The 16826-nt window shown below is 41.8% G+C and overlaps 1 protein-coding gene across 1 annotated transcript; it reads left to right on the top strand.

Moving 5' to 3' along the window:
• LOC8085608 (mitogen-activated protein kinase kinase 9) lies at positions 5316–6389 on the top strand. Its single transcript, XM_002458089.1, has one exon. The coding sequence runs from the start codon at positions 5316–5318 to the stop codon at positions 6387–6389; it is 1074 nt and encodes a 357-aa protein (XP_002458134.1).

Here is a 16826-nt window from a genome sequence, read left to right as displayed (position 1 = left end):
TCTCTTCCTGGCCTCAGAGGGATCTGCAGAATCCTATTTGCATCAACTGACCAAAACAAAGCCTTTATCAGATCTTCATCCCACAGCCCCGTGATGGGATTAATAAGTTCATTGACTGTGGTCAGTAAGTTACGCCCTCTTGGTGTTAACACTTTAAGGTTGTGACTTGCTGGAATCCAATTGTCCTCCCAAATATTTATTTGTGATCCATCACCAACTCTCTAGATATAGCCTTTTTTAAAGCACTCCAGCCCCGACAGGATGCTCTGCCAAGTATAAGAGCTGCCACTTTTTTGTTTTGCATTCAATAACTTTCCATCAGGGTAGTATCTAGCTCTTAACACTCTCGCACATAAAGAATTCGGTTCAAGCAACAGCCTCCAGACTTGTTTAGCTAGGAGTGCTCGGTTAAAACTCTCCAGATCTCTAAAACCCATACCTCCTCTCTTCTTTGGAATGCATAATTTCCACCACGCTTTCCAATGAATTCTTTTATGATCATCGTCATCACCCCACCAGAATCGAGATATGGCGTCTCCCATCCCTTTGCATATGTTTTTCGGGATTTTGAACACCATCATCGCAAAAACAGGCACGGCCTGAGCAATTGATTTTATCAGAATTTCCTTCCCCCCATACTGAGTAGTTTCTCCTTCCACCCTGTTGTTTTAGCCCTCACTCTGTCAATCAAGTGTTGAAAACAATCACTTCTATCTATCCCTACCAAAGCTGGTAGTCCAAGATATTTATCATTTAGAGATTCAGTCATGACATTCAGAGCTCCGCATACTTCCTCCTTAACTGCTACCTCTGTATTTCCACTGAAAAAGATACTGCACTTCTCCTCGCTAACCTTCTGCCCCGAGTTTGAACAATAGCGATCCAGTATACTCTTCAGGTTATCTGCATTTTCCTTGTTTGCCTACATTAAGATTAGGGAGTCATCAGCAAATAACAGATGGGACACGGGTGGAGCATCCCTGCAGACTCGTACTCCCTGCATCTCGCCTCTATTTTCAGCTCCATTCAGTAGACTTGATAAACCCTCCGCCACCAAGAGAAAAAGGTATGGTGATAGGGGATCCCCCTGCCTTAATCCTCTTGTCGGGGCAAAAAATTCAGTCTCCATTGAATTTACTCTGACCTTGTATTTCACAGACTTGACACAGGCCATGATCAAATCCACCCATTGTCTATGAAAACCCATCTTTATCATTATCTTTTCCAGATAAATCCATTCCACTCTATCATAAGCCTTATGCATATCAAGTTTTACTGCACATAGACCCATCTTTCCCCTCTTCTTTTTTATGGAATGAATGCTCTCATAGGCCAACAGAATATTATCAGTAATGAGTCTGCCCGGCACAAACGCACTCTGATTGTCACTAATAACATCCGGCAAAATAGTTCTCAGCCTATTTGCAAGCATTTTTTATATGACTTTGTACACCACATTGCACAAACTGATAGGTCTGAATTGGGAAACCAGTGTAGGGTTAGTTACCTTGGGTATTAGGACTATTGTAGTATCGTTCCACCCATCTGGTATTTTCTGTGAATTCACAGCTTCCAACACTTCCTTTACTAGATCATCCCCAACAGCTCCCAAAACCTCTTGTAAAACACTGCATGCATGCCGTCAGGCCCTGGTGCTTTGAGGTCACCTATTTGGAAGAGTGCTTTCTTTACTTCATCGCTTGAAAACTGGGCTGTTAATCCAACATTCATATCTGGTGTAACTTTACGTTGCACATCTGCGAGGATGCCTTGATCTAGGTCGCCCACTTCTGAAGAGAATAAGTTCTCAAAATATTGTTGCACAATATTACACATTGAACTCCCATCCTCCTGCATCATCCCATTGTGATCAACCAGCCCCTTAATAGAATTCTTCTTCCTTCTGCGTGTAGCATAGTTATGAAAAAAGCTAGTATTCCTGTCTCCCTTTTTGAGCCAATTCACCTTGGCTCTTTGGATCCAGTAGATCTCTTCCTGTTCCAGCATAATTTCAAGGCGAACCATGATCTCCTTCTAAGACTCAGCATTGGCCTCAGTCATCGGTCCCCTTCTTAATCTTTCAAGATCACGCTTAAGTTCAGAAATTCTCTTCTCAGGCTTTTTCAACACTTCCCTATCCCATTTATGCAATTCTTCATGAACATCCCTCACTTTCTCTGAAAGGGTCGGAGCCTCCCCTCTAACCCGTGCTCTTGCCCAAGCTGCCTTAATCATTTCTTCTACTGTATCCTCTTGCAGCCAACGTGCTTCAAAACGTTTTGTACTTCTCCCTCCTTGGACCGACGCTAGATATTGTGTATCCATCACAATGGGCCGGTGATCGGATCGCGTCATTTCACTATTTATCACTGTTGAATAGGGAAACAGACTTGACCAAAGAGTGTTAGCGACTGCTCTGTCCAGTCTTTCTCTGATCTGACCCCTTCGCCATGTGTATAGGTCTCCAGTCTAGTGAAGCCCATATCATTCAGTTCACAATCGGACAGTACATCATGAAAGGCCTGCATCTGCCTTTGTGTTCTTGGTCTACCTCCCTCTTTTTCAGAGTTATATAGGATCTCATTAAAATCCCCCATAAGTAGCCATGGAACCGACATGTCCCCTTTAATCGACCGAATTGCATCAAAAGTTCTCCCTTTCTGGTTCCATTCTGGCTCACCATAGATTCCTGTAAACCTCCATCCTCCATCATCCTCAATAAGCACATCAATATAGTTATGTATAATTCCCTTCATACGAATCTTAACCTCCTCCCTCCACATTAGCAGCAAGCCCCCACTTCGCCCATTGCTTTCATGAACGATCATTTTGTCAAATCCTGCTCGCCTTCTCACCTTTTCTGCCTTTGCTTTATCCAGATGTGTCTCAGACAGAAAACACACATCTGGCCTCACCTTCTTCTGGACATCCAGAAGCGAACGAACTGCACGAGAGCTCGAGAGCCCCCTGCAGTTCCATGCTAGGATTTTCATTGTGCCCAGCCACTCTCCTCGAAGGAGAGCGCCGATCTTGCATTAGGGTTTTCTTTTTCCTCCTCCTCACCACGTTCAGTCCTTCTTGGCCTCTTCTTTTCTTGTGCTGCCAAGGGGCTTATTGTAGTATTCTTCTGGGGTGGTTGCTCCAGCAAGTTGACCTGCATGGCAACACGTCCTGAGTTCTCTGCAACCAATTCTTCCCCCTTCCTTAACTGCTTGTCATTGTCTTCTGAATCTTCGTTCTCTGAGACTTCCATATCAAAAGCCTCATCCTCCATCTTCCACGCCCACCCCCTCTTCCTCTTCCTCTCCCTCTGCCCCTACCTCTTCCTCCTTGCTCTTCCCTCGTCCCAGCAAATGCCATAAACGGCACTCTCAGCCAGTCACCCCAATCACAGCTTTCCTTCGGATGGATTCCATCTCCACATTCAGAGACATCATGTCCCAAAATTCCACAGAAGAAACAAAATCTTGGCAATTTCTCATATTGGACCAGGCACATCATCCTCTCCTTTATAGTAATCGGAACTACTCTCACTAGCGGCTTTTTCAGGTATAGCCACACTCTAGCCCGCAAGAACGGCGTCGAGTTTATTTTCCCCTCATTCACTAGCACTGCAATAATTTCCCCCACCTTCGCTGCTACTTTCTCTGCTAGCTTTTTCTTCTTCATCAAACCCTCCGGCACTCCTTGGATTCTCGCCTAGATCGGGATCTTATCCAGTTTATAAGCCTTCACATTGGAGAAACCATCATATTCCTCCATGACTATTGCCGCCCCTCTGAACAGCCATGGTCTTCCATCCATCGCCCTCGTCCAGTCCCCAAGACAGTGTAGCTGGACCACGAACAGATTAGGTTCCAGTGCTTTGAACGTTACCTCCTTCGCTGCAGCCCACGCGTTCCTCAGCGCGCTGAACAACGCCGCATGACTGAACGGTTTTGTTGTATGAACCCTAAATAGGGCTAGCCAGCGTACTTCCCTCAAAGCTCCTCATATTCTTCTGAGAAATCAAGATCGTCTTCCTCTTCCCCTTGTAGCTTCATGCCCTCTAGATGTTTCCCCAGTCCCGCCATGCCATCTACGTCTTCCTTCTCTATTCCCTTCCCCTTCTCCATCGCCTCTCTTTCCTCCATGCTATTCGCGTCTCCTCCTCCACGGACACGTAGGGATGAGCCGATCGCTGGGATTTGTTTTCAGGATCACGTCGATCTCGACGTGAGATTTGTTTGACTCCGGCACCGTCGCCAGAGGAGACAAAACCCTAAGATAGGGGACTTCAGCTAGTCTTGTGTTACCCCGTGCGTGGGCGTTTGTTGAGTTAGCTTAAACTCTAGTCATCTCCCCCTTTCACTAAGCTATTATTAGCTGGCTTTTTAATAGTTAGGTCTTGTTTAGTTTCAAATTTTTTTGAAAAATCGACACTGTAGCACTTTCGTTTGTATTTGATAAATATTGTCCAATCATAGACTAACTAGGCTCAAAAGATTCGTCTCGTCAATTCCGACCAAACTGTGCAATTATTTTTTATTTTCGTCTATATTTAATACTCCATGCATACGTCTAAAGATTCGATGACAATTTTTTGGGGAACTAAGGCCTTGTTTAGATGCACAAAAAACCCAAAACTTTACAAGATTCCCCATCACATCGAATCTTGTGGCACATGCATAGAATATTAAATATAGATAAAAAAATAACTAATTGCACAGTTTACCTGTAAATCACGAGACGAAACTTTTAAGCCTAGTTACTCTATGATTGGACAATGTTTGTCAAATAAAAACGAAAGTGCTACAGTGTCAAAATTCAAAAAGTTTTTGGATCTAAACAAGACCTTAGTTGGACCGAAACGAGTCACTGCCATTACAGGAAATTTAGGAATTTTAGGACGCATGTGTATTCTTATTTTATTTTTAATCAGATGTTATTATTAATGTGATTGATTTATAAATTGATAATAATTAATATAAAATTGATTTTTGTCCTTTAAAATACATTATATTTAAGAATATATATATATATATATTAAATACTAGAATACACTGTATTATACGGTAGAGTCAGTACGTTTGACTGATCGTACCTCTCCATTCCTTTTTACTTGGTTGCTACTTCAAGTCACGCTTGTCCTACTGGGTGACTCGTAGGACCTCCCTGCTGTCCGCAATTCAGCCAGCTGGGGGCTCAAGACTTGCCGCCAATTCGGTCACGGTGAGTCCTGCCCCGATTCCGACTCGCGCTATAAATCCAGGCCTCCCGCACTTTCTCACCGTACCTTATAGTACTACGCAGCATTGGGATTGAAAACCTCAGGCATGGTTGTGGCGGCGGCGGACGTCCCGCTGGAGAGCAGCGGCGCTGGCGCTGCCGTCTCCTCCCGGCGCCCGATGACTTGCCCGGCGTTGCCCGTCGCGCCGCACCAGTTCTTCCACCGGATCCCTGCCGCTGCCGCTCCCCACGAGCTGATGAAGCAGGCGCTGGCGCTGCCCGCGGACGACCTGGACCTGCGGCTGTCGGACCTGGAGCAGGTCTGCCACCTCGGCGAGGGCGCCTGCGGAGTGGTCACCAAGGTGCGCCACCGTGGCACCGGCACCGAGTTCGCGCTCAAGACGGCCCACTACGCCCGCCCCAGCAGAGCTGCGGACGAGGAAGCCGAGGCGCTCCGCCGATCTGCCGGGTCGCCGCACGTCGTGCGCTGCCACGCGGTTCTCAGCGGCGCCGGCGGCGAGCCCGCCTACGTGCTCGAGCTCATGGACGCCGGGACGCTCGCCGGCATCGTTGGCCGCCGGGGAGGGCGCGGGATCCCCGAATGCGCCCTCGCCGAGGTGGCCGCGCACGTCCACTCCCGCGGCGTCGCGCACCTCGACTTGAGGCCTGACAACCTTCTCGCCAACTGCCGGGGCGACATCAAGATCGGCGATTTCAGCGTGTCCAGGATCCTATTCGGCCGCACCGACGCGCGCCGCAAGGTCTCCGTCGCCGTTGGCTCCCCCATGTACTTGAGCCCCGAGCGGTTCGAGCCTGATGCCCACGCCGAGCCGCGCGGCGCCATCGCCGCCGACGTCTGGGCCTTCGGCGTCACGGTCCTGGAGCTCTTCTTGGGGCGGTGCCCTTTTCTGCCCCCAGGTGGGGTGAGGCCGTCGTTCGAGAAGCTGAGGCAGGCGATCTGCGACGGGGAGCCGCCGTCTGCGCCAGAGCGTGCGGCGGCGTCGGCATCGCCTGAGCTTCGCGGGTTCGTGGCAGCGTGCCTGCAGAAGGACCCGAGGCGGCGCGCCACGGTGGCGCAGCTGCTCGCACACCCATTCGTCACGCGACGCCATGTCGACGAGTCTCGCCGGGCGCTGCGGGAACTCATCGTCGAGGCAAGAGACGCTGGAGTAGGACGGTAGCAGGAACAGAGGTCGAATTGTCTAGTTAAATTTATGTCATTGATTATTTTAATTTCTCATTAACTGATTGTAGTTTTGGGCGCATGACATTGTATAATCACTTTGTGATGATGTTCAATTCTTTTCAATTTTGCATATTTTTCCTTAAAATAGAATGTTGACAGACTTGTTCGCTGGTCTGAAAAGTCATGATTGAAATGACTGTTGGCTAATTTATTGTGAGAGAAAAATATTACTGGCTGGAAGAAAAAGTACAGTTGATAACCAATGTTTCTTTCTAGTGAGACGGCCGGTGACATATGTGTAAAAAAGGCCTTACGTGTCAAACTTGGCATTGCAAAGTGGTTAATGTAATGTCATAGGTTGATAGGTTGACGTGTTTGTGTTTCTGATGTGTTGATTAGATACGTTTGTGGTAGATGCTGTCATGATAGTATATAGATGTTTCTATATGGTTTAACCTTAACTGGACATGAACGTATGAACTATGAGAACTTTGTATTAGATGCAAACATGTTGTTTTGGTCTTCATATTGAATCGGGTAGGACGTGCAGGCGTGAGTTTTAAAGACTTTGCATTGGACGTAGATATATAGATTATTGTTCTTCGTAGGGTATAACACAAACGTGTGTACTTTTTTTTGATTGAACAACACAAACGTGTGTACTGTGTGTCGAGTTAAGAATGAGATCTTGACATGATCACTTGAAATCGATTAAATTCAGTTTATAATGCGTGGATTGGCTAGAATTTCAGCAGGTTGTATAGGCAGAGCACAGAAGAAGATACATGCAAATCTAGCTGAGAAAGCCAAAGCAGTCCATCTCCTGCACATGACTGTATGTGCCTAGCTGCATTAGGTTTCTGTAATTAATTAGAATGATATTACTGTTTTGTTTTTATCAACTAAAAAGACGCGAAGGTTATTTCTTCTCTACAAATTCTTCAAGTGTGGTAACCCTTGGATTACCGTTGATGTAATTTTTAAAAAACTCTACCTCCTCTTAACGTACCTCGTGGCACGGTCAAGATAAAAAGTAAGCAAACCAAAATCAGTTACATATATATATATATATATCTTGTAAGGATCCAACTAACTGTTGTATCTAAGCACATTATCCTGCGCTCAGGGCATCCTAGAGGCACAAAGGTTAGCTTGTATGTGCACAAAGAAATACTCATATTCGGACTCTGAGTTGTAACATTGTAGCTGGCAATGTAAGGCTCATTACTCTCTGGTTTTGATCCCAAAATTCACCTGAACCTCTCTAATGCCTTCGCATCATTCCCATCTCTGCATTTTGTAGAGGTCAGATTTTAAAATTCAAGCAATTGACGACCACTGTCAGCAATACAAGAATTATTTCACTGAGGGCATCAATGCTCAAAAAAGTATTAGAGAAATTGGATAGCTACAAACTTTTATAGCCAAGAAGGGTCGTTCCGTGAGACATACATAAGTAATACATAGTTGGGCCACATCCCTTTTTGAGAGGAGTAGCATTGAAACCATTTGAGACACTTGTCTCACTTGTCTCCCTTTTAGGTCCGAATGTCTTTCACGTATATTAGTTGTCTCACGTATAAGTATATAAGATCTGTTTGGTATAACTCACAACAGCTTCTTTTTTTTTGCCAAACACTTATTTTTAAAACAGCTTCATAGGTGAAACTGTTTTTCTTCTCTCACAAAGACATAAGTTAGGAGAAAGCTGAAAAAGTAGCTTATTGTAGCCCTCTTCCTCATTTCTCTCTCTCATCTATGTATAAAGTAGTTGGTGAAGCTATTTTACTAAACACTTTTTCCAAAATAGCTCAACTTCACCTATAAAATTGCTCATAAAACTATTTTTTAAAAAACAGCTTATTATTAGTGAAGTTGAGCTATGTCACTAGCCATTACGTACATAAGTTACCACAAAAGAATTCACTCCCCAGATTCAGTTTGCATTAAAGTTTTTTCTCACTTTTTTGTTTTAGTTTTCAGTCTTATTATTTTTTAATATGTTTTTAGTTTCAGTTTTCAATCTCCTTTAGATTCAAATGCATTCCTAAATCCTACATATTATTATAATAACTTATCCTCTAAATTGATACCTTATTATGCAATGCTTCTTCTAATACTTTGCCTCTCGGGCTTATCTTATTTTGGGTGCTACTCTTTTCTTTGTAATAAATGCCCCTTAAATTTTAGCTAGTCATGTTTTTCGGCTTATATAGTGGATTTATAATATCTTATCCCTCTAGTTGGCAGCTTATGCCTTGTTTAGATCTAAAAACTTTTTGGATTTTGATACTGTAGCACTTTCATTTTTATTTGACAAACATTGTCCAATCATGAAGTAACTAGGCTTAAAAGATCTGTCTTGTGATTTACAGATAAACTGTGCAATTGGTTATCTTTTTTTATCTATATTTAATGTTTCATGCATGTGCCGCAAGATTCGATGTGATAGAGAATCTTGTAAAGTTTTGAGTTTTTGGGTGCATCTAAACAAGGCCTTATATATGCTACGTTTGTTCTAATAACTTGCCCCAAGGTTGCAGTTTGTCTTGTTTTATATTGCTAGCCTCATTTTTTAAAAAATGCCCCCAGTTGGCGGCAAGTGTTTTATTTTGCTACCCTCTTTTTTTTTTAAGAAATGCCCTCAATTGGCAGCAAATCAGATGTTCCTGGCTTTTCTAATGTGTTTTATAAGAACTTATCCCTCTAATTGGCAGTTTATATAATATTTATTAATAGTTTGTCCCTCTAGGTTGCAGTTTGTCTTATTTTGGTCCGTTACTCTCTTTTGCGTGTTAGTACCTTTATATCAATATAAATACTATATAATAAATTTATCATATTCCCATAATAACAGTCGACCATAAAAAAATTAGTTTATTTTTGAGTAGCAAGTTTAATATTACCCTCTCCATCCATTTATCAGAGTCATCTTATCGAAAAAAATTCTTCAAAACTGAGTCATATAAGCTAGGGACTATTATTTTCACCTTTTACCAAGCACATGCGGCTTCTCTCACTGGTCTAATTAATTCAACCGTTTGCATGCAACTCCTTTTACTAGCCGAATTAATTTCTCCTTTTGTCACTGCGCATGCCCTAAAATGACTCCGATAAATAGATAGAGGGAGTATATGATAGCATCTTGTTTTATAGATCTCCTAGTATATTTTTACACATATATTGGTATTAAATTAAAATTGCTTCGAAACATAGTCAAGTGGAGGTCTTGTTATTATAATTAATGTGTATACTATGTAACAACTTTAATATATTTTTGGAGTAGCAACTTTAGTATTACATAGTATTAACTCCTTTTGATTTTTCCCCTAGCTTTGTGTATACTATTGTAATAACTTGTATATTTTTTTGAGTAGCAACTTTAGTATTCAAAGGTAGTAACTTTTTGATAAATCTCCTAGCATATATTAGACATAAATTGCTACTAAAATAAAATTCTTCGAAACATATGCAGCACGGTCTAGTTTTGTTTGTCTCGTCACGAAGAACATATATGTGTAAACTAAATTAAAACTGGATGCGATATTCAAAAGTTATAGCTTTTTAAAGAAAATATTTTACTTTTCCGTTGAAAATGAGTCTGGCTGTGTCTAAGTTGTGACGAGGCTGGGACAGCTGCGTGTCTGAGTCATATGTGTGGGGTCGCACACTACGCCCCGTGCACGACTGGGTTATCCTCGTCCTTTTTTTAAGGATAAATGGGTACATATTGAATGAATAGGAATAAGTTGATTTACTTAGCGGGTTGGGTTGGGTTTAATACAAAATTGAGTTGGATGGATGGAGATTGGGTTCTTTTTACATATATTTGATTTGAAATGGGTTCAGCTAGCTTTTGATGTGAGTCTCACATGTAGATTTTACATGGAGATTGGGTTCCTTGCTTTTACATAGATTAACTTCTTGACATTTTAAATCATATTTAATAAATTTCAATCAATTTTGATAAAATTTTAAGGCATGAACATGCGCTTTTATTTCTGAGATCTAGCTTTCCATATGCTTGTTGTGCTAACTTGCACAGATTTATCTTCATGACATTTGAGTTCTATTTAAGAAATTACAGTCAATTCAATTAAATTTTATGGCACGAACGGGAGCTTTTATTTCTATGGTCCGGCTTAGATATGGGACCCCCATGTTAATTGGTAAGAAGTAGTTCCTTGTTGCATTAAATCATCTGCAATATATTTTAGTTAAAATTTTATAATGTAAATGTGAGATTCTAACTCTAGGATCGGCTTTTAATGTGAACCCATAAATCTTATGTAAATTTAGGTCAGTCTCAATGCATAGTTTCATGGTACAGTTACCACTAGGTAACCAAGCCATATGAGTTTCATGGGGATGAAACTCCCCTCTCATCTGATGAAACTCCTTCATTTAGACCAATCTCAATGCATAGTCTCATAGCACAGTTACCAAGACTATAAACTAGGTAATCGAGCGACATGAGTTTCATGGGGATGAAACTCCTTCATTTAATGACCCTGCCAAATCAACAATTTTGCTTATGTGACACCCTATTTAATGTGCATGACACTCTCATGAAACATGCATGATGACTCTGCCAAATTAGCAATTTTACTTATATAGCACCTTATTTAATGTGCACGACACTCTCATGAAATATGCATTGAGACTAGCCTTATATACGCATTTATGCAAGCCCATAGATTTTCATAACAAATCCGCGGGCCTTGTTTAGATCCAAAAACTTTTTAGATTTTGACACTGTAGCACTTTCGTTTTTATTTGACAAACATTATCTAATTATAGAGCAACTAGGCTTAAAAGATTCGTCTCGTGATTTACAGGTAAACTGTGTAATTAGTTATCTTTTTTATCTATATTTAATATTCCATGCATGTGTCGTAAGATTCGATGTGATGGGGAATCTTGTAAAGTTTTGGATTTTTGGATGTATCTAAACAAGGCCAGACTTGTACAAGTTCGTGTGGTGCAATCGTGCACCTCCAAAAGTACAGTTTTTCTGTTTGCTTCTTGTGCAAAGAGCGAATGAGGCCTCGTTTACTTCCACCCAAAAACCCAAAATTTTTCAAGATTTTCTATCACATCGAATCTTTAGACGCATGCATGGAGTACTAAATATAGACAAAAATAAAAACTAATTGCACAGTTTAGTCGAAATTTACGAGATGAATCTTTTAAGCCTAGTTAGTTCATGGTTGAACAATAATTACCACAAACAAACGAAAGTGCTACAGTGTTCCGAAATTTTTCGGTTCACGAACTAAACACGGCCTGATGAACTTGAAGAAGAGCATCTTGGAGGACCATGGCCTTGTTTAGTTCACTCCGAAATCCAAAAAGTTTTCAAGATTCCCTGTCACATCGAATCTTACGGCATATGCATGAAGCATTAAATATAGACAAAAACAAAAACTTATCACACAGTTTGACTGTAAATCACGAGATGAATATTTTGAGCCTAGTTAGTACATGAATGAATAATATTTATCAAATAAAAACGAAAATGCTACGGTACCGAAATCCGAAATCTTTTCGGAACTAAACAAGGCCCACATATGCCTGCCCCATCTACAGACCACCTAATCCTCCGATGCCCGTTTTGCCAAGTGTGGGCTCGCCTTGGTTTTGGATTAAAGATGGGGATGACGCTCCAAACCGGTATTTACAGTTCTTTTTTATTGTACTAAATGAATTAAATGAAAAAAAATATGAGAGTATAGGACTATCCCATCCTTACTTTGGATATGAGAATGCTCATGTTCGCTCGATCTGGACTATGGCCTTGTTTAGTTCCAAAATATTTTGCAAAATGGACACTGTAGCTTTTTCGTTTGTATTTGACAAATATTGTCCAATCATAGACTAACTAGGCTCAAAAGATTTGTCTCGTCAATTCCGACCAAACTGTGTAATTAGTTTTTATTTTTGTCTATATTTAGTAATTCATGCATGTGTCTAAAGATTCGATGTGACGGAGAATCTGAAAAATTTTGCAAATTTTTTTGGAACTAAACAAGGCCTATGAGAAGGCCAACAACGATTACTGACCAGCACTCCGACGCCTTCTTGTTCTTGCAACTTGTTTGCTGGATGATATGGAAGCATCGAAATGATGTTGTGTTCAATGGCATGCCGCCTGCAACCGCGCGGCCGACCGTGTGGAAGTACAGGCTACTACCGAAGAGGTGTCCCGTACGTAGTAGCCAATGATGTAATCCTTATTAAAACTCTTACCTGCAGTATCCTTATTAAATTATTAAAACTCTTATTACCTGTAACTGAACAACAATTTTTTTGTTGTCCCTGACAGGGGGAGTACTTCTCCCTTGCGATCTTATCAAACGGCTAATTAGTACAATGACAGCCAATGCTGATCTTCCCAATTTCCCATGCATGTGCATACCGCCCGTGCACATCAGTACAATGACCAAATCAAACTCTAATCTATTAATTTACTTTCTATTTCTATTTATTCCTTCTAATTTCTTCCGGGGGAAGGAAGACATAGAGGCGACGCCGTCGTGCCTGGGCACGCGCCCCTCTCATGGGCCGTGGCTTGCCCATTGCCCCCTGCTTGGGGACTTGTCATCGGACATGTTACAAACTATGCTCTCTTAACAATAGGCCAAGTTAGCTATTATGTAGTGTGCGCTTACCAATGCAAATGGGTTAGATGTTTGAACTCTATAGTACCTGAAGTAGCTTGAGTATATTGACAAGTTCCGCTGTTTTTTGGCTGACACTGAAAGGAGGCAACTGACCCATTTTATTGTCACTGATGACTTTAATTTGTCACCAATTTACCAGTTCTATTGGCCACTGACTTTGACACTTTGTGCATAAAATCTCATAAAAAGTTCCTCTCTAAAGATAAAAATCTTCATGTGGTACTGGTATTTATTAGGGGAAGTGATTTTCACTGAACTGGAATGGTAGTAGAGTTTGCTGCTTTTGTGATAAAAATGAAACAATCCAGCATTTATTCTTTGAATGTCATTATGCCCGTTTTTTTGGCATGCGGTCCACGTTGTGTTCGGTATTAAGCCGTCCCAACATTTGTACCATCTTTTTTGGCAGTTGGTCGAAGTTTAGGAGACAAAAACCATAATTTGGCCTTATTGATCGGGGGTGCTGCTCTTTGTTCAACAATTTGGCTAAGGCCAGTCTCAATGGCTCGTTTCAATGCACTGTTTCCAAAACAAATCTGCTGACAGAGCATCAATGAAACGAACAATGAAACAACCTCCACAATGCATGAGTTTCACCTTGATGTTTCCTAGGCTAAGCAAAACATTTAATTACTGTAAAATGATTGGATCACATGCAAGATGGTGAAACGATTTAGTCCTCAGTGGGGATTTCATCCTGTTTCACCACGTGGGAAACAACGCCAGCGGAGTTTCACCATGGTGAAACTACTTCCTTCTTTCTCCTCTTCTTTTCATGCAAAAAGTGCAGTTTTGCTGACATGATGCTCTAATAAATGTGCATGACATCCTGGTGAAACCTCCACTGAGACTGGCCTAACAAAGAATGATACAGTGTTTAATAAATATCACCCGAGACGTTTTTGCATGTTCTACTCAGAGGGACATACTTTTTTTTGAAAGATCAGGAGGGGAAAGCCCCCTACTGGAATTTTATTGATAAAACAGAGACAGTACATTACATTCTGTGAGTGTCTCTCAGGACACAAAGAAAGAAAGGAAAAAAAATCATAAAGATTACACATAGTGCTCTATCCATTGGGTTAAAGGAGCTTTTAGATTATTTCTAACTCTAAACTTAATCTGAGTTAGTTCCCTTCTGAACGAGGCTTTACAGGAGGGTATTGAGTGTTGTAAACCCCTAAAGTTATTGTCATTTCTTGCAGACCAAATAGCCCAGCACATACTGATGATGATCTCCATGAAGAAAGGCTGTTGCAGATGCATTCGGAAGGCTGAAAGGGTCTGGAAGAGGTCGTCGAGTATCATTGGAGCTAAGCCCAGAGTGTTCCAACAGCTCATGGAAAAGGGGCATGAGAAGAAGAGGTGCATCAGGCTTTCTTCAGTGTCCAGATGACAAAGAACACAATCATAGCATTGTAGCTCCATATTCCTCCGTTTTAAAATTTCACGTGTACTCAATCTGTCTTGTAGCAGTAGCCAAAAGAAAAACTTTCGTTTTGGTTGACAACTTGATTTCCATAACCACTTAAAAGCTGAGTGCACCTGTCTTGTGCCTATTAGGTTAAGATATGCTTTGCTTGAGGTAAAGATGTTGGAATTCCAAATGTAGGACCAAACATCATTTCCAGCCTGAAGTGTGATATTAGCGATAATTGACTTGAGCTGCTGAAACTGTCCATATGCTTGGGTGGATAGGGGCAGATGGAACAATTCATCAGGCTCTTCTATGGCCAGCATAGAGATGAACGATTGAACTGAGATGTGCTTATCTTTTGCAAAGGAGAACAATTCTGGGAATTGTGAGCTAAATAATCTTCCATTCCAAATATCAGACCAGAAGAAACTAGTGTATCCATCCAATATTGTGACCGAGGCCATACCTTTGTATGAGGTGATGGATTTGAGGACATCCTTCCACCAGAAAGAACCTTTATTGTTGTGATGGGGTAGCTCACCATTCTGATAATAACAATTCCAGATTAACTGAACCCAGGGGATATCCAGATTGTTATAAAATTTATGGAGTTGCTTCAGAAGGAGGCTAACGTTTTGGATATAAAGATTCAAAGCTCCTAGGCCTCCACTATCTTTTGGTAAACAAACAAGGGGCCAGGCAGCTTTTGCTGGTTTTTTACTGTTCATGTCCGAACCTCTCCACAAGCAGTGTTTTCTGAATTTATCAATTTGCTTGATTACCGTCTTAGGTAGAAGAAAAGTACACATGGCATAGGTGGGTAAGGCAGTAAGCACTGCATTTGTGATCTGCAGCCGGCCAGCTTCATTAAGAAAGGATGAAACACTTGACAATCTTCTTTCACACTTACTGACTAAGGGCCAGTAATCTGCCACTGATGGTCTAGTGAGGCTTAAAGGTAGACCAAGATATGTAAAAGGTAGCGAGCCCTTGGAACATCCAAAAGTCTGGGCTAAGATATCAAGCCGTTCATCAGAAACGTTAATTGGACCATCATTGATTTTGAATAATTTACTTTCAGACCTGTTGATTCAGCAAAGGAGTTCAGAATGGCTTTCAAGAAAAATAACTGCCTGGCATCTGCTTCCATAAAAATTAGAGTGTCATCCGCGTATTGAAGGATTGGGAAATCATGATCATGTGGTAGGTTGAGGGGCAAGGTAATTAAGTTTTGATGTTTTGCTGCATTGAGGATACTTTGTAAGAAATCTGCAGCAAGAACAAAAAGGAGCGGCGATAAAGGATCTCCTTGTCTGACTCCTCGTTTACAGTGGAAGACTTTACCTGGTACTCCGTTGAGTAGAGCTGCAGAGGTACCAGAATTAAAAATCATCATCATCCATTTGATCCATAGTTCAGGGAAACCTTTGTTTCGCATGAGTTGAATGGTTCTGGTTCCGGTCTCTATAAATTATAGCTAATAGCTCAAGGATGATTGATGCTTGAGGCGTGCCTGAGCCCTGAGTCTTGGAATCCTACGCCAGAAGTTGTTCGCATATTCTGTTTACAATAATTTGCATAACTGCTGTAAGCGTTTAAAGTGGATGTATTTGTTTAATTTTGGACTGATCCCTTTCCTTTGAAGAGGACTGAAGCCAGAATTTTCCATTATCTAAAAAAAAATCAGATTGGCTGATTACAGCCACGCTGATCTTATGCCCTGGCATCTCATTGGCATTGATGACAGCCATGCTGATGATCCTCTCGTCCACCCATGTGCACAGTGCCAGTGCACATCAGTGAGACAAACAGTTAATTATAGTATAATAACCAAATCAAACTCATTATAGTACAATAACCAAATCAAACTCCAAGAGAGAGGACGGTAATTAAGGATCTCGAGTTCTCGACGTATCTCATTTTTATAATTTTTCATATATATAAACCATGTGTGGGTTAACATGGTACCTGCAGGATCTCGACGTGTCCGCGGATACTACACACGTTCTTTTTGTTTAGCAGAAGATACTATACGTTCTGGATACCGATACGCCGCTGATGTACTATACCGGATATATACGTACGTATCCGGGCCGTACTACGAATTTTGGATACGACCTACGAATTGTAAACAGCCCAACTTACCTCCCCGTGATAACCTAACGGTGCATCAGTTGCTAATTAACCCTAACGGTGCATCAGACTCCCGCATTACCCAGGCGCGGTCGACGCACTTCGGCTGGCGAGTACCAAATTAAACGGTGGCCAGCGAGCGGCCGGCCTGGCGGCGATCGAGCAGGAGACGCACTCGGTGCGCCAGCGCCCTCTCCGA

The sequence above is a fragment of the Sorghum bicolor genome, chromosome 3, assembly GCF_000003195.3.
Source record: "Sorghum bicolor cultivar BTx623 chromosome 3, Sorghum_bicolor_NCBIv3, whole genome shotgun sequence".
Lineage (NCBI taxonomy): Eukaryota > Viridiplantae > Streptophyta > Magnoliopsida > Poales > Poaceae > Sorghum > Sorghum bicolor.
This window is presented reverse-complemented; position numbering and strand designations above follow the sequence as displayed.

What these genes read in the sequence shown, in the direction of transcription:
- LOC8085608 (XM_002458089.1), top strand. Translation starts at nt 5,316, where the DNA reads ATGGTTGTGGCGGCGGCGGACGTCCCGCTGGAGAGCAGCGGCGCTGGC.